General features: G+C 38.0%; 1 protein-coding gene across 1 annotated transcript in view; it reads right to left on the reverse strand.

The window, feature by feature from the left end:
- Positions 1–16,108, reverse strand: part of LOC150090433 (uncharacterized) — a 562,729-nt gene extending 546,621 nt beyond the window's left edge. The window contains exon 1 of the mRNA XM_090389881.1: positions 15,902–16,108. Within this exon, the coding sequence (XP_090246007.1) occupies positions 15,902–16,011 (110 nt within the window). The 5' untranslated portion in view covers positions 16,012–16,108. The remainder of the gene's footprint in view (positions 1–15,901) is intronic.
- Positions 16,109–22,035: the final 5,927 nt, after the last annotated feature.

The following is a 22,035-nucleotide window of genomic DNA, read 5'->3' on the forward strand; positions in this document are numbered from 1 at the left end:
ACCGGGTGACCCTAATCTGTCTAATAGAGGTTGAATGTCAGCTGCGTTTTCTATGAATGTTTCTTTAGAAATATATATATACATGTATTACTTCCGTGGGCATCTGAATTGGCATCTGTAATTATCCCACTCTCTAAACTCTTCCCACCATTCAGCAGGTGTCCGTTGATTTTCAAGCGAAAGGTTATCACGAGACAAGTAACTATGGGGCTGTGGCAGCGGGTAGTTTGCTATCTTAAACCAAAATAAAGAAATAAGGCTTATAATTAATGGTAGCAGTTTAGGATTAAAATTTGGTTTAGGTAGGTTAGTATTGTAAAATCTATTTGTAGATAATTAAGGAGAGCGATTGATAAAAGTTAGCAAATTGATTCCATCTAAAGGTACTGCAGACAAAAGGCTTTTGATTTAATATCAGCTGCGTTATTCCTTGATATTACTAGAACTATGTGGAATCTTTGGAGCTGCACTTATCTCAATAAAAAGTTTTCTAGCCAAAAGGATGCGTATTTAGATGATATTTTCCTCAATGTTTTCTTTATAAAGAAGAAAAGAAAAAAAAAGCTTTATTAAATACCTGTTTTACAGAAAAGGATTAAATTATGAATCTGGTAATTATACTGACTAGTGCCATTAGAATTGTGATAGTACCAAAACAGCACCAGCACATAAACAGACGTGACGTCACTTCAATGAACTTGACCTTGATTTATTTTGTCCAAATGCGGCTTTTAAGAATCACGATAAAAATTTGTTTTTAGTGGAAAAGGCAATAATAAATAAATAAATATTTCGATTCTTTTCTGCCTTATTACACTAGCCCGCACGATTTTTACCTCAAAGAACTTAAATGCTGTTTTTAACCGATTTTTATGCGTAGATGTCTAAAATCACCATCATAGTTTCATATCATGTCACCGTTATTAAATATAGAGGGAGCTACGTTTTACCAATATATTTGCATAATCTAACCAGTAATGTATGACGTTGGTTTCTTTTAACAGATATAAGCTAATTCTCTTAATTTTAGCAATCTATTCTGGCCTCGGTTTTCTTGTGATAATCATAATCAGACTTCTACCTGTGGTTCTTAGGTTCAAATTCCGATTCAACAATTTACATTTTGAAGAGAGAACAGCTTTTTTTGGAGGCTGTGCCAAGGTTTTTCCGAGTAGGTTCTAGGTTATATCTGTAGAATATAATCGCAGCAGGAACAAAGATTTCAGAGTTTCGAAATATTTTGCTACGGAAGACAATATGTGTTTTTTCAAAGACATCATTGGACTTCTGAAAGAACTAGGTGTCGTGCATAAGTCAGATGAATGGCGTTTATTCATAGATGCCTCAAAATTAAGTTTAAAAGCAGTTTTGCTTCTTAATGGCAACGAATTTCCACTTCCTGTGTTTCATTCAGGTTTTTTTTTTCTTGGGTAATAGGAAAGAAGAAAACTATGAAACGTTGGTGTCTAATTTACTCGAGTGCTACAAAAACAGGGGCTGTAGAATGTCGTTTAAAATTCATTTTCTTCATTCCCAACTAGTAATTTGCCCATAAAATCTGAGAGATGTGAGTGATGAACAAGGGGAGCTGTTTCATCAAGATATTTCCACGATGGTAAAGCGGTACCAAGGTCGCTGGGATCCTATAATGATTGGGAGATTGCTTCTGGTTCCTTGTGAGGGAGAGAAAGCAGGAATACAAGAGAAAATCCCTTACTAGCAAACATTTTTAAGGACAATTACAGGTATGCTGGTTATATATTATTTAAATATAACTATTTCGCAATGATTTATGATATTTGTTCCGAACTTAAATGACTTATACAGAACGTATAATATTTTTTACACTTGTATTACAAACTTGAGTTATACGTATATATCTCTTTATTTTAATATTAAACGTTGGTACATCTTTTGATGTAGTCGTGATTGACTTTTTATGATGATTTTCGGAATCAGCGCGTTTATTTCCTCCAGAATCACATATTTTCATTGCGGAGGTATGAAAAAAATACTTTTTGTTGGCTACTGTTATTAGAGTGTTCAATTTAACTCCATTTCACAGGTTGGTGACAGTTGAGCGAACTGGAGAAAAATCTTGATTCGTAACGTTAATCCTAGTTTTTAAGGCTTAACGTCACAAGTATATTCGGTTTGTTCATAGGCCAACTTGCTGTCATAAAGGGAAACTATCCTGATTTAAAGATAAGCTTAATTAAGTGCAAAGGCCATTAACTGAATTATTGAGAAGGTTTTCTTCCAGAAAGTCAATGGGATACCATTTAGCCAGTAAGAACAATCGGCATGCATTTTATTAATTAACCAAATAGCCAAATTCTTCAATGATTAGGTGCAGATTTCATCTGGACCCACTGGCTTGGCCTCAGCTGCCCTTGTGACCTTAAACACCCATACCAATATATCTGGGACCAGCATGGGTTACGAAAATACAAAAACTACGACTGGCAGCTCAGCATAGAAATAAAAAAAAAAAAAAAAAAAACAGCCGAGATAGAAAAATGGATGCATCGCTTGTTTAGTTTATGTTTTTTTTTTTTTTATCTACGTGAAGTTGGGAACTGTTCCGTCTTTGATTTCTGAGGAATTCATCCATAACGCAACTGTTCGATTATTTAGTTGAAAGTTATATAGCGAAAATGCCAACTTTTCTTCATAGTATACGCCAGAAGCAAATGCTTCGATGGAGAAACAGATGCGTGTGAAACTTTACATTCACTTCAAAATTTAATACCAACTTCTACAAAATGCATCGATCTTCATTTCACTTTCTGGAAGTTCTTAAAAATTTCCAAACTGACATTTATAAAGTGCCGAAGTAGATCACAAAGAATAATTAAAATAATTAAAGTTGTTTGATGTTGTCATAAAGTTTTATGTGAACAATTGAGTGGTTATATGAAAGGGGCAATCATCAAAATTAAACTTTTTCAGATAGTATTATATGGATTTAAATAATTTTGTATTTTTTAAAGTTTTTTTAGCGTTTATATATTGTGATTTTCTATGTAATATGTATAAATATTCAATCATATACAACAAACTTTTTTTTTGGTTGTATATGATTGAATTTGGTTCGGTTGGTCTACAATTCCCAAATTCCAAAATTTGAAATAAAACTTAACTAGACGTTACACTGTTAAAATAACAATATCATAAAAATCCATCTCCTCATATTCTTTAATATAAGAGATCATTGTGGTGGAGGTTGATAGCCTAAATAAGTTTAAGGCTCAGCTGGACAGGTATTTTGAACGAACAGAGGGGTGAAGTGGAAGTGGGTTTTTTTTTTTTTTTTTTGGCTGATGCTGCATAAGCTTGCTTTCTTGCATCAAATGCCTCTACTAATGCTAATGCTAATTAAGCTTCTTAACCTTCAACCCATGCACGGCCACTTGTAACTCGTCTGGGTGCGAATCTCTTCAAAGACTGGAGGGATTTCTAAAGGCCTCTTCAATCGGGTTGTTGTTAGCTGATATCAGGGTTAAGGAGTTTTTCCTCATTAGTTATTTTAAGTTTTTCATCCCGTAAACACATAATGTTGCAGTAGGAGGTCTGATAAAAACGTTCAGGGATTAAGCTAATAATTGGGAATTGGAAAATGATGACGGTATTGGCTATTCGGATGGGCCTGCTTCGAAGTAGCCTCTTTGACACCATAAAGGCCGATTCAGGAGCTTTTACAACTTCCGGGAACATGCCCGATAGGCTTCCTTTGCAGTTGCTAATAGCGCCTGTGTTGCGTCCTGAAAATTTTCTCAATTGTTCCAAGTGGGTAACCTTTCAAGGGAACCTTAAGTTAGAGAAACAAAAAAACATAGGGGGATAAATGCGGTGAGTAAGGCAGATGGAGGACCATACTGATATAGTGCTTCGAAAGAAATTCTTGAATGGAATTCGAGTGTGCAGGGGCGTTGTCATGATGCAGCGAAATCGCTGTATCATTGTTTTGTGGTATTCCTGATAACCCGGTTTCACCATGCTGTATGATGATAAGCATGATATTTGATCGAGATTGTATTTACTTCTTTACAACTTAATCGGAAGAAACAGAGCCTTCCATCAGAGGACTGCACTTTATTCCGATACCTGTAATGATGGAAGGAATAAAATGTGAGTTAACAGTTGCAGAATGTTGAAAAGATCCTGACATGTCATAACTCGCCCCTCTCTATGATCAGTAAGGATGCGAAGCATAAAATTCGCTGAAATTCGTGGTATTTCCAAATGCTGTGTCAAGATTGATTGATATATCCCTTCAGAAATACTAATTTCATTAGAAACTTCGCGGATAGTTGAACATTGATCACTCCTGTTCAGATCACGAACACGAGAGATTGAATTATTGGTTTTTCTTTTTGATCACATCTGCTACGGTTAAAGTCGCTTATGTGCTCAAAATCCATCACCAACAGCAACAAAAAAAAAACACGGTAATAAAGTGCTATGGGTCCTTATACCTTCTGCGTCTAAAGCTATCGTAGAAATAACCTGACACAGCATGTCTCTATCACCATATAACTTAATTGACGAGACACATGAGGATTCCTTGTGTATTCTTTTAATGAACGATGAATGGATTTCAGCTGGAAAAAAAAAGGTTCCATCCATAATGCAAATTAGAATTTATTCGGACTGAATTGGCTGGTTTCATGTGTAAGCGAGTGTAAGGAGATTTCCTGGATTTTTTAGTAGATGCTCTCTTCTTGTGAAGAATAATACAACTGCAAGTGATCGTGTTAGGTGATATGGCATTAAACGGGGTAAATGTCATAAGCTGATTTTGCACTGGCAACACCTACGCATCTTGGTATGGGCTTCATAAGGTACTGTAGGGTGTCCTGTGATAATGCTACCCGTGCGTTGCACACTGTGTCCAGTAATTCCTGCACGTTGTCAGGTGGATGGTCGTAGCATCGGATGTCCTTTACCAGTACATCCCAAACATGCTCAGTTGGGTCGAGATCAGATGAGCTGGGAAGCCATGGGACGACAGAAAATTGATTGTCATGTTCTGTCAGCAACCTGCCGATAGCAACCTACCAGATAGCAACCTGCCGGGCCTCGTGGTATGGTGCGTTGTCTTGTTGATGGATGCCGGAGTTTTCTGGATGCACTGTGATCATGAAGGAATGTACTTGATCGGCAAAGAAAGAAAAATTCCTATCGAGTCGCTGATTAGCAGTGATCAGAGGACCAACGGCATGCCATGAAAACCGTTTCCAAACCAAAACATCACCACCACATCAAGCCTGAGGAACATAAAGACTGCATCTAAGTGCCATGGCCTCATGTTGATTTCTATAAATGCGGATACGCTCATTATCATGATAGAATTGGAAACTGGATACACCATATCCCAATATTTCCACATGTCGGTGGTCCAGTGTTGGTGCTGATTGCAGTGAGCATGGGTGACAGCTCATAGTCAATGTGGATATTGGTCTTGTTGTTCCTATGTTGTACTGGATGGTTAGCTGGGTCACTGTACTGTGTCGCTGCAATGTTAAAAGACAAGACACGCAACGCCCACCACAAGTGTCGAACTCATGTAGCTGTCTCACTTGTGACCAATCGTTGGTTGTTGGTTCGCTGTTGATCCAGTCACGTTAGACGCGTGACACCGCAGAATGGGAGCACTTAACCCTGTTAACTATTGTCGAATACTGCCCCCACAATCATTCCGCGTTCGAAGTTGGAATGATCTTGACGCCAACCCATTCTTCTTCGCGATACCCAAAAACTGATCGCCACGTGTGAGAACTACAATCTTATATATTAGCCGTTCCTGCCTTTGAGTCTTCTGAAAGGCAACTCTTTTATGTGTATCGCTTTATTCATGGGGATGCGATCCTGGATACGTTACTCCAGGACGGGCGCCTCCGTAGCCAGGTGGGAAGGAGCAGCAGTGCGTAGCACACGCTTCTTGATTAGACCGGTGTTCGAGCCCGTCACCACCAAATACGGAAGATGCGGAAAGGTCAGGGAATGGCCACCGCATTTCCAGGAGCAATATGGCCTTAGTTGCTAATGCTCCTATAAAAAAAAAAAAAAAAAAAAAAAATCACTCCAGGACGTACAATGTTCGACGAGTAATTTCAGAACCGAGCCAATTTCAAGAAAGAAGACGAACGTTAGAACGACGAAATCTTCAAATAGAAAAAGCATTATTTTGAAATCTCGCACCATTGTCATAAGTTTTTAAACTGATTTGTAGTGTAGAGGTTCGCTAATTCTGGTTAGAACTGCCACACGCGAAACTATTAGACGAAGTCGCATGCAAGGTCTTAATTACTTAATTCAGTTGAACTGGTTCATTAACGTCCTGTGTAAACAATGTAAACCCATTTCCTGTTTGGTAATCTTTCAATTAAATTAATTTTCTGCCGTAATAAATCGGGTACAAATTAATTAGTTAATTAATTGAAGCCCCCGAAGTGGTTACGCGGACCCAGTTGTGGAAATGAAGGGGATGCTAAACTTCCGACCTTTGTGAATAATTATCAAAGTTTTTGATGATTGCTTAACGTCTTCTCAGTTTCTTAATTACCGGATCTTTGAAATGCAGACGTTCTTGTTGGAATTGGGCGAATTCACAGAGGAAGGACGTTCTGGGGTAGAATCGCCGCAGTTCAAAAATGGTTTTTATGCCATAAATTATCACATTAAGATTGCGGTAAAGCCGCGACATACAAAATATCTTCTCAACTCTTGTGGTTGAGAAGATATTTCTTTAATTGATCTTAATATTTGACGCTTTCTGTATTCTGAACTAGCCGACAAAACCAAAATAAATTATGCACTTGGTGAGGTCACAATAAGAGCAGTAAAGGAAGAAAGGGATTTGGGAGTCACTATTCGGGCGAGGATAAAGTTCTCAGAGAAGTGCAGACTGGAAGCAAGGAAGGCTCGTGTTGTCCCACTAATGAGATAACGAACATTTGCTTGCAGAGATAGGAAGTCAATCTCGCTGTATAAGGCAATTATAAGACTGCAATTGGAACAGAGTATACGAGTATGGACGATACCACGCCTAAAAAAAAAAGACATCAAGCTTCTTAAAGAGATATAAAGAGGAAAATCCCCTTATTGAGGTCTCCAAAATCTTGCTCGTGTGAGGAAAGGCTTCGAATATGTGGGCTATAGAACTTCGAAATGAGGTACTTTAGAGGGCGACATGATTGAGGTATATCAGGTTGTGAGAGGAGCCCTCGTAGGTAGCACATTTGGTAGAATCGCCGCCCTCTCCACACGGGTGGAAAAGGCCTGAGTTCGGGTCCCGTCGATGACGGAATTTTTATGAGCCATTTTCACAACTGGCTGAGTTCGTCGGTCTCAGGAGAGGGTAGAATTATTTTTCTCCCGGAAACTCGGGTTTTTCGTCAGCAAACAGGAAACCAACCACAGAACACATGCAATTTACAGACAATACACGGAGAAAAATGGCCTTAGTCGCTGATGCTCCTAAAACCTTACTTCAGCAACAGCTACGAGAGGGGACAGTAAAACGAATGAAGGCGAAATTTTCACTGTTAGAAATGATCTTTTCCAAAAACAATGGACAATAAATTCTAATTATGGGGTAAAAGTTAGGAAGGTATGACCTTCCAAACTTTTACCCCGTTATGAGGTTGTGAATGAGATTATGAATCTCACAATAAATTGGATTATGGGAAATTTTACTTTTTGCCAGCCAGTTGAAAATTACTGGAATAAGTTACCTTCGTGAGGGGTTGAGGCTGATATCTTGGAGAAATTATTATTATTTTATTGGCTGGTGCAAAGTAAGCTTCCTCTCACCTTGGCTAGAATTGATACTAAAAGACACGAAACACTGCAAAATTCTGGAACAGATCTAACGCGCACTCTTCTAAATTATGAATCTCTTACTTTCTGTAAGCTCCCAATGATCGAAGACGTTTGTAAAATACAGAGCCGTGGGGGTCTGTTGTACAAAATGTCTCGTAATAAAGTTCCCTTGGGAGATATGTTTTACAGTGTACAAGATATGTCACATGAACCTATATTACATTGGTTTCTTCATTCTCTGGAAGAGTGAACAGCCTTTATAAGTGTGGTGATATCGGACAGGACATTGCTGATCAGTTTAGAATAAGAATGGGAAACAGTTCATGTATTGAAATCGAGCTAGTTAATATGACTGAGTTACAATCAAATATGAAAGAGGTCAGGTTAAATAAATGTCCTGGTTGGGATTTAGCATAAAATGCAGTAATAAACTTAAGTTAAGTTAAATAAAGTTAAGATGTTTAAAATGTATACTGAAATATTGTTAAATAAGTTTAACAAATGCCTTTTAGAATCAGTTTTTCCAGAAATATGGAAGTTCTCAATTTTAAAGATGACCTTAAACCGGGCACGAATCCTTCGGAGTCAAGGGCATACTGGCTAGTGTCTTTATTGGCCAACCTAAGGAAGATATATGAGACTTTTAGCCATTAGATTAAATGAGTTATTAAACGTTAATTGTACAGTTGAAACTAATAAAAACGGATTTAAACAAGGAAAATCTGCTGAGGACGCTATTTATGACTTAGTTCATTATTGTGATACCACTACTTATAAATATGTTATGGCAGTGTTCATAGACCTTGAGGGGACGTTTGACTCACTGTGGTGGGAGAGTGTATTAAATGCGTTAGTAAATGTGAATTGTTCATACCAATCATATAAAGTAATAAGAAATTATTTTACTAATAGGAAAATATCAGTAAGGGCAAGTCATTTAGTTCAGACACATTTTGGTATACCGCAGATGTAGTAGTAGTAGTAGTAGTAGTGGCACATGATGCAAGAAAGCAAGTGTAGGAGCTTATGCAGCATCAGCCAAAAAAAAAAAAAAAAAATCACACCATTCCCTCCAAATGCCTGTCCAGTTCCTCCTTAAATTTATTCAACCTATCAACTTCCACAACGACAGATGGAAGTTTGTTCCAGCAATTAACCACCCGCTGGCTAAAGGCAAATTTCCGCACATCTATTCTACATCTGTCCTTTCTTAATTTGAACTTATGTCCCCGTAGGTTGGTAATCTGAACAAGTGGAAGGATCCCTTCAGAATTCAGCGTGCTCAACCCATTCAAGGCCTTATAGACCTCAATCAGATCACCGTCCCTATGGTGACGGTGATCTGATTAGGGACGGAGCCATGTCCCTATGGCTCCGTCCTGGGGCCTATGTGTTGGAATACTTTGTTACACCAGTGGCTCTCTCGGAGTAGTCTTGAACATTGTCATTCTATAGATACGCCGATGATTTGGTAATTTGTGTTCCTGGGCCTTCAAGATAGGTCTTGGAGACAAGGAAAATATTGGAGAATCTGACTCAATGGGTTACATTATATAAGTTAATCTCTGTATCAAAAACTAAGCTAGTGGTTTTTAAAGGGTCTTTAAATTATGATCGTCCACCTACTGTTATATATTTATAATAAACAAATAGCGTATGTTAAAACTAATAAATATTTAAGAATAACTATAGATGACGTGCTTTGGTTTATTCAGACAATGCTTGAGAACAGGACTATTATTGTTGGCAATGCCAACCGGCGCTCTACCAGAACTATTACAGCTGGAGTCCCACAAGGCGGGGTTCTCTCTGGTATCTTGTTCTCAGCTGTTCTTCTGCCTTTCGTGACGAGCCGAACTGATATCATCACCTTCGCTGATGATATAAAGCTGTTCACTGCTATTAACTCTCAATCCTGGAGACACTGCTGACTACACAAATGCTTTTATCCCACAGAAAATACAGAACCTCGAGGCCTTTCTCTCCGTTTTCGGTGTTCAAATCAATCCGGAGACGTCGAAACAGTTGACTTTCTCGCTCAAACGGAACCTAACAATTGTGCAACACAATCTAAGAGGATCCGAGATTGTTCAGCAACACACCCATCTGGGCGTTATTTTTGACCAGAAACTCTCCTTTCTACCACACATAGACCACCTGCAAATAAAGTTCTGTCGACTCCGGTGGATGCTTAAACAATAACTTATGCATGTCCATGTCCAGGCTGTTGGGTGCAGATACATTAAGACATGTGTCTATCCGGTCATACTTTATGGTGCAGAAGTCTGGACCTCAACTGCCACAGCGCATCTGAGACGGATTTTCGCGGGCGAATTTTGGCTACTGAAGGGAAATTTCGGCTTTCCCCTGCACCAAGGACTACCCAGATGGCGGAAGTTCTGAACATTAGACGACTTCCTGCCATTATCCATGAGAGAAGACTCGTCTTTGATGTGAAAGTGATGGTTGGCATCATTTCGGATCCAGACTTCTGGGCTAACTGCGGTTGGAGGATCCCGGTGCCAAGATTTCGAGTCAATCCAGTCCTTCATTCCACCACAAACCGGTTAAAGTTATCCGATCGGTTCTTACCAGTGCAAATGCTGCAGTACATACACTCCTTGGACGGCGACCTCTACAAGTTCGCATTGGATGTTTAACCCTACACTTGTATAATTAGTAATAATATTGTTTTTTTTTTCTTCTCCTCTCTCATCCTTGTTTATTCACTGTATTAGCCTTTACTGTAAACCCCTGTGTCTTGTAGCCGTGAAGGGTATTGTGCACGGCGTGTGCCTTTTGTATACAATAAAGAGTTCTTCTTCTTCTATGATAAGTTTTGTGGAACATGTAGAGAATTTAGCTAATAAACTAAGAACTTTTAGCGGTGTTATAATTAGGATAACAACAACCGAAAGAGGGTTAAATAAATTTTAAAAAAGCACTCTTAGATTGTATGATGAAGCTGTTTTCCTGCCAATTGTTTCATATGTTGCTGGTATTTGGTACAGGAGAGCAAATATTATTAGAATAAAAAATAAATTAAATTCCATACAGAGGGCGATGTTATTAGCAATTAGTAAGTATATAGGACGGTTTCGACAAATGCCCTTCAGGTGATAGTTGAGGATTGGTATGTGATATATAGAGGGATCGTGTATAATTTAAGAAGGGTAGGGAAGTTAGATTTATGGGAATAAATTCTAATACGTCTCTTAATGTGAAAATTAAGATAAAAAGAATTTTAAGCGATTTGTTTAATGTAAGGCAATGCATAGCAACGATAGTGCGCGCCTGGTTTAGTCACAAAATATTTTTAACAGACAGTCGCTATTTGTCATTAAACAAAAAATTAGTTTGGTTTTTCCCAGCTATAACGGCTTCTTTCATACTAACAGGTCATGGATCATTAAATGCAAAACTGTTTCAGTTGGGTATAGCGACAGATAGTTTTTGTATTTGTGGGATTGAAGAAGATTGGAAACGTATTATTAGATTGTAACCTGTATACTGAAGAAAGGTCTCTGTTGTTTCAAACAGTTTTAATAAGTAATGTTAGTGAATTACACCTTTTTTGTCTCAGATAGAGAAAAATCATAGTGATTTTCAACATTTTTGCCTTAATGTCTTTAGGAAAAGAAGACGATTGCTGCGAGCTATTCAGTAATGTCTCACTCTTAATTTTTTTTCTTCTCACCCATAGTTTGGGTTTTTTGGTTTTATTTTATTTATTTATTTATTACTATTTTTTGTTGGTACTCATGATTGGGCACCCTGAATACGGGAATTGCTGGCAATCCACTGGTATAGCGCATTATTAGTAAAAATTCTTTTTTTATTTTATTTTCCCCTTCCGTATGAAATTTCAACCCTTTCTGGTTTGTGGGCCGTTCAGGGTTGAAAAGCAGTGTTAATAAATCCCATTTCAATAAAATGTTCTTTTGGTGCATTTCTTGCTCTGTAGAAAGCAAGGGCATGTTCCAACCGTCTACTTGAACAAATCTGATTATAGTCAATAAGTGTAACGGAGAACAAGCAAATGATATTTTGCTGCTGGATACGTGGCTAACGTTCTGCTGAAAGAGATGCAAAACCGATCAACCCATTTCTTTTACAGATTACCTCCAAATCAAACTGAAATTCGAAGCTCAATATCTCAGTTCAAGCAGAAAGAAGTGAATCTTGTAGGATAGGCCGAGCCCACCTTACTGCTCTCATTACAAGTTGTTAGACTCCAAATTGCAAAACATTTTTGTTTTTCCCTCCATGACTTATCTGAAAAGGTTCGCTTTGCAATTCCATCACAGAATAATTTCTTAAAGGTTAGTGAGTTTTGTGTGAGAGAGTAGAATTTTCTCTGCGAGTTTACTCGCATTCAGCAAACATGCAAATCGACACTACGAACACGCGCTTCAACATACGTTAAAACAAAACTATATTTACCTCTGCGTTAGAGCATATACCTCCTTGTCAGGTGAAATACTACTATTACTACTACTACTAATAATAATAATACAGTCTTTATTTTCAATGAAAAAGTTTGCAGAATTACAGAAATTATTAAGCAGATAAACCACTTATCAACAAGTTATCATTTGGTACATAAAGGGTTAAATTATTGAGTTAAAATTGCCCTTCCCCACTAACAACAGAATAATGGGTCGGGGAAGGACAGCCCATTATCATAATTAAGGGACGTTCTACTGGAAATGAGGAATAAGTCAATATAATATTATTTTAGATGAGTTTCTTTCGCCATATTTATTCAGAAATTTTAGCTGCTCAAGACGGGGTAATTTAGGTGTTCGGAAGTCATATGGAGGTTTCCTTCTGTGATTCAACAATTATTAATGCTAAATTTGTTATTCATAGCTGTGCAAGTGCTTATGGGCTTATTGCCCTGGTGGCACGTTGAAGGCTGCTGTTCAATATGATGATGGTGTTAATCATGGTTTAACCATTTACAAAATAAAATAATAAACAAACAAAATTCATGGCTGTGCTGAGTTTCATCATTCGGTGAAGCAACATAATTTTATATCTGATAAAGAAACAACTCTTTTTTTCATCATTCCAAATTTCATTTCCTGCTAGTTGTTAGAGAATTCTAAAGAAGAATTTATTGATGATATTTAAACGTGTGGAGTTCTTGACCACACATTAACTAAAGTTGCCACAGAGTCGACTGACGAGAAGTAGGGACCGTGGTGCTTAAAGATAATTTGCTTTTATTATTATTATTATTATTAGCCATATGTTGCAGGGAAGCCTGAGGCTTATACTGCACCAGCCGAAAAAAGAAGAGAGAGAGAGAGAGAGAGAGAGAGGAATCACCAAGAAAGAGAAGAATGGTGATATCCAGCTCAGGACCCTGGATGTGCCAAGTCCATACTCATCAGATGTGAGCCCATGCGGCTGAATTTTAATTTGTCAATCTTGCAGATCATATGTGCTGACCAACTGGGCACATAATTTATCCATTATCCGAGATACTGTATTTCTGTTTTTCAACCGAATTTATAATACCACAAGTACAATTGTTACTTCCACTACGACTTTCTGTTTGTACTAATTTCTCCCAGTACAACGTTCTTCTGTGTAAATGTAATAAAAAGCCATAAAGAACCAAATGTGCATTATAAGATTTTATTACAGTCGATAATCGAAGCAATAATTCACCAAATGCTTATTATAACTTCGACTGTCGACTTTTAACTTACCATTTACACAATTTATATATGTGTATACTTCAATTGAGCCCTCGTGAGTAGCACAGTGGGTAGAATCGCTGTCCTTCACACACCAGGTGGAAAAGACCTGGGTTCGAGTCCCATTCACAACAACTTCATTTAAGAGATTAATGGATTAAATTGCATGTGGAGGCTCCCTTTTACAGCTTATAGGGCTCATTGCCTCCTATGAACCGAAAAATTTTGTGAATGCCCAAGAACGCATATAGTTGGTCGTTAAAAATACTCATGAAATTATTCCAATGGAAGGAAATTTTCATTTTGCTTTCAGTACTTGGTGGAAAGCGTGTCAGAGAATAAGAACACAGTATTTCACTACAGAATGAATTTTTAAAAAATTTAGAAAAATTACATCAGTGAATGTTATGTTATCTTTGTGGGAGATTAAGACTTAAAATTATGGGAGCATTGATTTATGAAAACTGTCCTTGAAAGTGCATTCAAAGATGATATCGTAAAAATTAAATAAAATTTTGGAAGAGATGAGCAGCAAGAATTAAGAAAAAATAGATCATGAAGAGATGCGATATGTGAGAGAGAAGATAATCAAAAAGCCATTAGAGTATACACGGTGTTTCAGAAGTGATGGTCAATAATTTAAAGGTGAACTTACAGACTTCAATATGCAAAAAAGCCTAGTAAACATGGGTCCTTAAGTGAATCGTTTTCGAGATATTTCCACCATAGACATGGTGAACTGTACAGAGTTGGGATCCATCACTGGCTTGTTTGTTTAGGTTAGGTTATGGTTATGCTCATTCTCTCCCTTTTCCCCTCTCCCAATGCTCTGAGACGTAGCAGGCATACTAGTACTTGTCAAAGGATAGTCAACGTGGAAAGAGGTTGCAGCAATGAAGAGTATGCGGACATGCACTTCATGTATGGTAAAGCCAACGGCAGTGCACTCGAGGCTGCACATTTGTACTAAGAAGCATTTCCCCGCCGAAGGCAGCCCAACAGGCACACATTCATCAGGGTACATCAACGCCTTAGAGAACATGGGCGCTTCGCACATGGAGTACGAGTAGGTAGAACCAGAAGCATAACACCTGATGTTGAGGAAAGGGTGTTAGAAAGAGCATTAAACTATTATATTTAGGTCACCCGAATAATTAAATTCATCTGCCGTGCTGTGTGTCTTATGTCTGTTAATTGCGTGTGTTCTATCGTCGATTTGTCTGTTTTGCTGGATGAAAAACTCCAGTTTCTGAGGGGAAAACCTTGCTATCTACGCCTGAGACCGACTAACTCAGCCACAGAGTAAAAAAAGTCCATTAAAGTTCCTCGCGTCATCGACGGGATTCGAACCCGGGCCTTTTCCACTTGGTGATAGGAGGACGGTGATGATACCACTGTGCTAACCGCGCAGACTGTTAGAAAGAATATTTTATATTATTATATTAATTATTTAATTATATTATATATGTACTTGTTTAAGTTGGCACCCAGACTAACGTCCATCTCCACCTGTACATTTAAGATTTAAGAAAAGCTTTTGATAGATTAAAAATAAAAGGTGTAATGGAAATCTTAAAGCTACAGAAAGTTCTTCAATAATTAACAGAAGTAATAAGATACGATATGTACAAAAACAATAGGCGAATAATCAAAACAGATCAGGGAAATACAGAAGGAATAGAAATATCTGAAGGAATAATACAAGGAGACTCGCCAAATCCAACTCTTTTCAGCAAAATAATGGGTGAATTGATCGATTAAGTATTCGATATTATAATCTACTAACGCAGATGGTGCTTTCTAACGGCAGAAAAGTTAAAGGATATAAAGTTAAAATGGAAAAAGTTAAAAGCGAGGACGTTAGGAAACCGTCTAAAATACAGCCTAATAATAATCCTAAAACCTCTGGTGTTGTTTAAGATACTTCTATCTGAATATCAATTTATATCTCTTCACGATATGTAAATCAATAAACAAAACTGAAATAGTTTTTAAAAGTTTCTGCGGAAAGAAATGCAGATTTTGGAAAAAAAAAAACCAATGAATTAAATCAATCTTTATTCTTACAGAGGGACAGACACATTATATACGCAGTATCTACAATAAATATTAATACAAACTATACTTAACATGTATTAAACATTTTTGTGGTTTTATCCGATTTTTACGCCAACTGCCAGAAAATTTAAGGTTTTTAAACTAATGTTTTAAAATAATATTGAAATTTATATGATTATAATCACAAACTTAAACTGACCGCAGTGCATTAATTTCATGAAACACCGTGGCCCATTTAATCAGTCCCGATAAAAACACCAAAAACATTGCATTAAAACCATTCGCGCTAATATTATATTTATACTCACGAGTAGCTCCCTCCTTTATAGGCGGCCCCTTTCGCTTTCTGGGGATGTCCGTATCGTGAGAGGAGGAGAGTCAGCAGTAGCGCGAGGAAGAGTTTGCACCACACGGCCATCGTGGACCAAGCGTCCGATGCACCAAATATCAGAAAACGTACAGCGGGCCCTTATTATTTTCTCTCTAGCTGCTGGACCCAGACGTAGGCTGAAATCTGTCGGCGTATTGAAATCTATAGCATTAATGGCAGCTAATAACCAATCAAAACATTCGGAACACCAGCAGTGGGTGTCAAACGGGTAACAAGACAGGAAACTATAGTCTTTATGACTTCCTAGCTGGCGGAAATTGCTATTTCCATGAAACAAACAAATAAAAAGACATAAAGATTATGTAATGTGGAATGCATAGATTATATAGTGTACAGGGGCTCGTAATAATTCTTTAAACATTTCATTTCCTCCAAAGGTGACATTGTTTCTTTTCATCCTTCATTTCTTCTTTCGTTATGACCATTTTCTCCACACATCATACGAAGGGAAGGATTTAATTTTTTACTTGTGAGCAAAAGTTAAGTAGAGGATGATCAAGAAGAAGAAGAAAAGATGATCTATTCTCGAACCCAACAAGCAGAATGCTTACTGGGAAAAGTGAAGCAAAATAATTTAATATCATCAAATTAAATTATCGCTTTACTACCACGTAGAAATTTGCTACGTTATTCTTGTGAGGCGCTTTCGGTATCAGCAACCAGGCTGTAATTAAAGCACAATAGCATAGCATCCTACAAGGGGTAACAAATGCAGCCAGAATAAGGCAGACATTGCACACGCACCCATGCACACTTTCCATTATGAAACAACGGATACGCAAATGAATTTTGGGTTTAGATTATAGTCTAGATAAATATAAAATACACTGAGTGGCCACAGTTTTATTATATGCATCTACCTACCTAATAGTGAGTAAATCCCTCTTAGCCGTCGGAATAATCTGGATTCGTCCTAGCATAGACTAAGCGAAGTATTCAAAGAGTACAGCAGGGACACCGATTCACGTTGGTCAACTGCTCCCCACAGTTGTTGCAAATAGATGGTTGGTTTCCCTATCCACCTCATCCCACAGATGATCAATTGGATTGAGATATGGTGACTGGGGAAGCCACCACAATAGGCTGAATCATTTACATATTTCTGGAACTAGTTCTATACAATGGTAGCGTTGTGGCATGACGAATTATCCTGTTAGTAGAACCCTTTCGCAGATGCATACACTGCAGCCACAAAGGGATGCACGTGGTTGGACACAATTTGCGAATAACCTGTAGCGTGCTAATGTTTCTCTACGGGTATCAAGAAACCCAGTGCGTACCACGAAAACGCGCCCCAACCATTACAATGCCATCACCAGTCTGCCTTGTTACCAGCTGGAGGGATGAGTGGTATTGTAAATAGTGTCATTAGTGAAGTCCCCCAGGGTTCGGTATTGGGACCATTGTTATTTTCTATATTTATCAATGACATTGATGAAGGTATATCAGGCTAAATGTCGAATTTTGCAGATGATACAAAGGTTGGCAGCGTTGTTAATGACAGTAATGACAGTACCCTACTGCAACAGGATCTAGAAAAGTTGGGCAGATGGGCTGAGAAGTGGAAATTGAAGTTTAACATTGACAAATGTAAAGTACTGCATATGGGCAGCAGTAACCCCAGAGTAACATACTCGTACCAATTGTGCGGTACTACACTCACGGTAGTGGAGAATGAAAGAAACCTGGGGGTAATTGTGCAGTCGTGTGAAGTTTTCAGAGCAGTGCGAACAGGCTGCCAGAGCAACTCATGGCATTTTTGTCAATGATATACAGGAACTTTGCTAGCAAGGATAAGGAGGTGATTATTCCTTTGTATAAGGCAAGGTCAGGCAACACCTTGGTACTGCATACAGGTCTGGAGACATCATTTTAGGAAGGATGTAGAGCTCCTGGAACGAGAAAAGAGAAAGGCAACGAGATTGGTGAGGGGAACAAAGGGGTATTCTTAACAAGAAAGGCATAAGTTCTGCAAATTGCAACTTCTGTAGACTAGGCACTTGCGAGGTGATCTGATTGAGGTGTATAGCGCCTTGAATGGATTGAGAAAGCTTAATGCTGAGGGGATTCTTCCTCTTGTTGAGATTGCGCCTTTGAGGGAGCATAAATTCAAATTGAGGAAAGGCAATTGTAGAACAGACGTGCGAAATTTGTCTTTAGCGAGCTAGTAGTTGATTTCTGGAACAAAATTCTATCTGTCGTTGTGGAATTTGATAGCTTAAATAGTTTCAAGGAAGAAGTGAAGAAACGTTTTGAACGAATGGATAAGTGAAATGGGAAAAGTTTTTTTTTTTTTTGGGTGATGCGGTATAAGCTTGCTTGCTTACATCATATGCCACTATCTATTGCTAATGCTAATGAGTCCATTGAGTCCTACTGCTTTTGCATATTCGTCAGAATATGGCGAAATCAGCAGAATCTCGTTTCCTGCTGTTTCACTCTGATCGGAGGACCGTCAGAATGAAACAACAGGAAACAGGATTCGTCTGACCAGTCAACGTTTTTAAACTGTCGCTGTCCAATTTTGGTGTTCCTGGGCCCACTGTACCTTGTAGAGTCTTGTCAGCCACCGTTGGTCTCTCTCTCTCTCTCTCTCTCTCGTATAAACCAGCTGTTTCTGACCACAGAATCCCGGTTGAGTCGATATTATTATTTAATGGACTCCGGAACCACATTCGTACATGAAAACTCCAGTGTAGTTACAGTTTTCGAGATAGCCATACACGAGCATCTGATGCCGACCACCAGGGCACGTTCAAAGTTAATCAAATGTTGTGTAGTGGTACTTTACTCATTTTATTTAGGTAGGAGTTCATATTTGTTTCTAAACAACTCAACAGACTCCAAATAAACAAAAGAAAACTTTATTGTTTACATTCTTCGATTGCTCTGTTCCCAGCAAGTGTCATCTGGGGTTCACTTTTTGCAGCAGCCTTGACTGAGACCAGCTGTGCGAAGATGGAAAACCCATCTCTTCTCAGTCCTGTTGATTACTTCATAGCCAGAGTCCCAAAATTCGGAAGATTATTTCAATTAAACACCAAGTGAAAATGTTACTCGATGCATCCGCGCTCTGTTGAAGAGAGATATTCACTTCCCCTCGCAATCCTCCATGCCCCGATCCCCAGTTACTTCATTTTCCCATCGAAACTAGACGAAGAGTCTGCTGTAGTTCGAAGCCGGAAGTTTGGATTTTTGTAGACCATTCAGTAAACGGAATTCGCTGCGTGTAAACTAATTACCGTGGGTGTTATCAGCTACTGCACGTGTTGTGAAAACCATTCTGATAAATTCTGCGCTTTGATATGAACTGAATGCTGCGGAAATGTTGGCCTCATACAGTTACCGTTCGCGGAAAGTCTTCGAATAACAAAATCCCTCAACTCTTATGTAGCTTAACTGCGTACCTCTAACTACGAGATGACCTACATTTAAGGAATGAGATTAATTTTTCTAATAAACGTGGTTTCTTACGCAACTATGGCTGTTTGAATTTTAAAAGATGTCTGGGGAGTTTTCAATGGTAAAAAGTTATAAAAATAATCAATGAGAATAAGCATATACATACTTAGTAAATTGTTCATCCATACTAGGTACATGTTCGCTTATTTATTTTTTATTATTTGAATTATTTCGATATTACTTTATAGGCACGTTTGTCTTCGTGTGCCCATTCCTCTTCTGTCAGTCCGCATGTAACAACCCGACTCCCAGTAGACAGATTTATAGAAAATTTGTGTCCTTTAGAAAGATTAGCCAATTAAAAGATTTGTGCTCTACCAGAGGGCAAGATCATTGTAGTCCCACACCGAAGGGAAAGGGTCTGAATCCTGATTCAGTTATTGTACAGTCGATGTGGCGTTATCATATAGTCTTCTGGAGAACGAGCGTTCCGGTACTGTTTCTTTTAGCAATACACCTGTGGATGTAAATAACGATCTCAGCGGAGGAGAAAGTTTTAAAATTAATGTGTTACTGTATATGTAATTTGTGATTCGTTAATTAGTAATATTAAAAGTTTTAATTTATTTAATTGCATAGGTATTGTAATAAAAATTAAATATTTTTGAGTGAATGTTCTATTGCTAGGGTTGTCAGCCGGCTTCCTTTGTGCATGACAATCCTCGATTAGCCTAATGATGTCCTCCATCCTCCATTGCAACGAAAATGTCTTCCATTTTTAGATTTTGATTTAAAGTATAAATTTTTATAGGCAGAGGACTCTTTTTAGCTTTCAACATAATACAAGACCCGTATTTTTATATTTAGTAACAGAAGACCTTTTTAACCCATTCATTCAACTGTGTCCTCCATTATAGTTTCTGAAAGATGGCAACCCTAGGTGTGGCCCGATATGAGAATCTTGCCTTAGGGCCCGATTTTTTCCTTAGTCCTCCACTGGGTCTGAGTTCCAATTCCGTCAATGAAGAGAAGAATTTTATCGTTTTTTTTTTTTCACAACGTGGCTGAGTTAGTCAGTCTCTCAGGGAAGAGGTTCATGTTTTTTTTTTTTTTTTCCTTTCGGAAACTCGGGTTATTCGTCAAAACAAGCAGAAAATCAACCGAAGAATACACTCAGTTATATACATACCATACTGATATATGCCTAATAACCTTAGTTGCTTTGGCACTTAACGCGGGCACACACATACACGTTCTCCTAACACAACTTAGGATACATTATCGAATTTGTTTAAACCATTCAAAATTGACATATTTAGAGAATATTTTTGACGATACAGCACGTGTCAGAATTTTTTTGCACATACTCTTGAAACATCCTGTATATTCAACTAATATAAACCGCCTTCCATATTTTGCCTTGAAAATTCTGATTAGTCATATATTCGCACTATAAGTCAATCATCTCTTTTTTACAGTCATTTTTCGCAGTGGGTAGTACAATGATTAAAATTATTGTCATCGGGTGGAAATGGCTGGTTCGAATCCCGTCAACGACGCAAAGAACTTTAATAGCCTTTTTCCACTCTGTGGCTGAGTAGTAAGTCGATCTCAGGCGTGGTAGTACAGTACCTCCACCAGAAATTAGGGTTTTTCGTAAAGCGAAACAGACCACAGAAAGAACGCAATTTCTTTACCTTGCATTAAAACATAGCCCACTTTTCTGAATATTCTTGAAGCCAATTCAAGTCATCCTGAAGGAGCACTGCTTTGCACTGATCACTAAAGACCCAATCTTTAAGTTTTCTGGAAATTTTGACATCAAGCCGTTTATCCCTTCGTCGATGTCGTTTATGAAAACCAGAAACAACAGTGGTCCAAGAGCCGATCCTTGGGGGACCCCACTTCTGGCATTACATAAATCTGAAGAATATCTATTAATGACAACTTTTTGCCTTCTACCCTCCAGCCTCACTGCAATCTACCTTAGGATCTTTCTAATAATCTCAACATGCTCCAGCTTATACAGTAACCTTTCATGAGGGACTGGTCAAATGCCTGTGTCGAAATTTTTTCCTACATCTAGCTCACAGAAAAATTGAAAAAACATAGCTTACCAGGCTAGTTACACATGATTTTCCAGTATGAAACATATTGTGTCCTTCAGAATTGCACTTCTATCTAAATGTCCCTGGATTGCGTTCTTAATTTTCCTAAGAGTTTCCCTACCACTGAAGTTAGTCTAACCGGTCTGTAGTTACCGACTTCACTCTTAGAACCGCTTTTATACATTGGTAATACGTTGACACTTCTCCAATCCAAAGGAATCTCTCCCGAGTCCAAAGATGTCCTCATAACTAAACTCAATGGTTCAACGTACTCTCTGTCCGCCCCCATCAAAATTACTGGGTATATGCCATCAATGAGATCAAGAATATTCTTATCCTTAGTATTATCTCTAACATGCTGGTACAAATAATAGTCATTTAGTTTATTTTTAAATTTTGTTCCTCATAGTGAGTTTTCTCTCCTACTTATTTCCATTAATTTTGGGCACATTGAAGTCGCCCATAATAAGACAATTTACACTGCTTGTCCATTCTTCCATCATTCATATTATCTTGCTCAGGCTACTTTTGATAAGAAGCA

This window comes from Mastigoproctus giganteus, chromosome 2 (genome assembly GCF_048544385.1).
Source record: "Mastigoproctus giganteus isolate SK-2022 chromosome 2, ASM4854438v1, whole genome shotgun sequence".
Lineage (NCBI taxonomy): Eukaryota > Metazoa > Arthropoda > Arachnida > Uropygi > Thelyphonidae > Mastigoproctus > Mastigoproctus giganteus.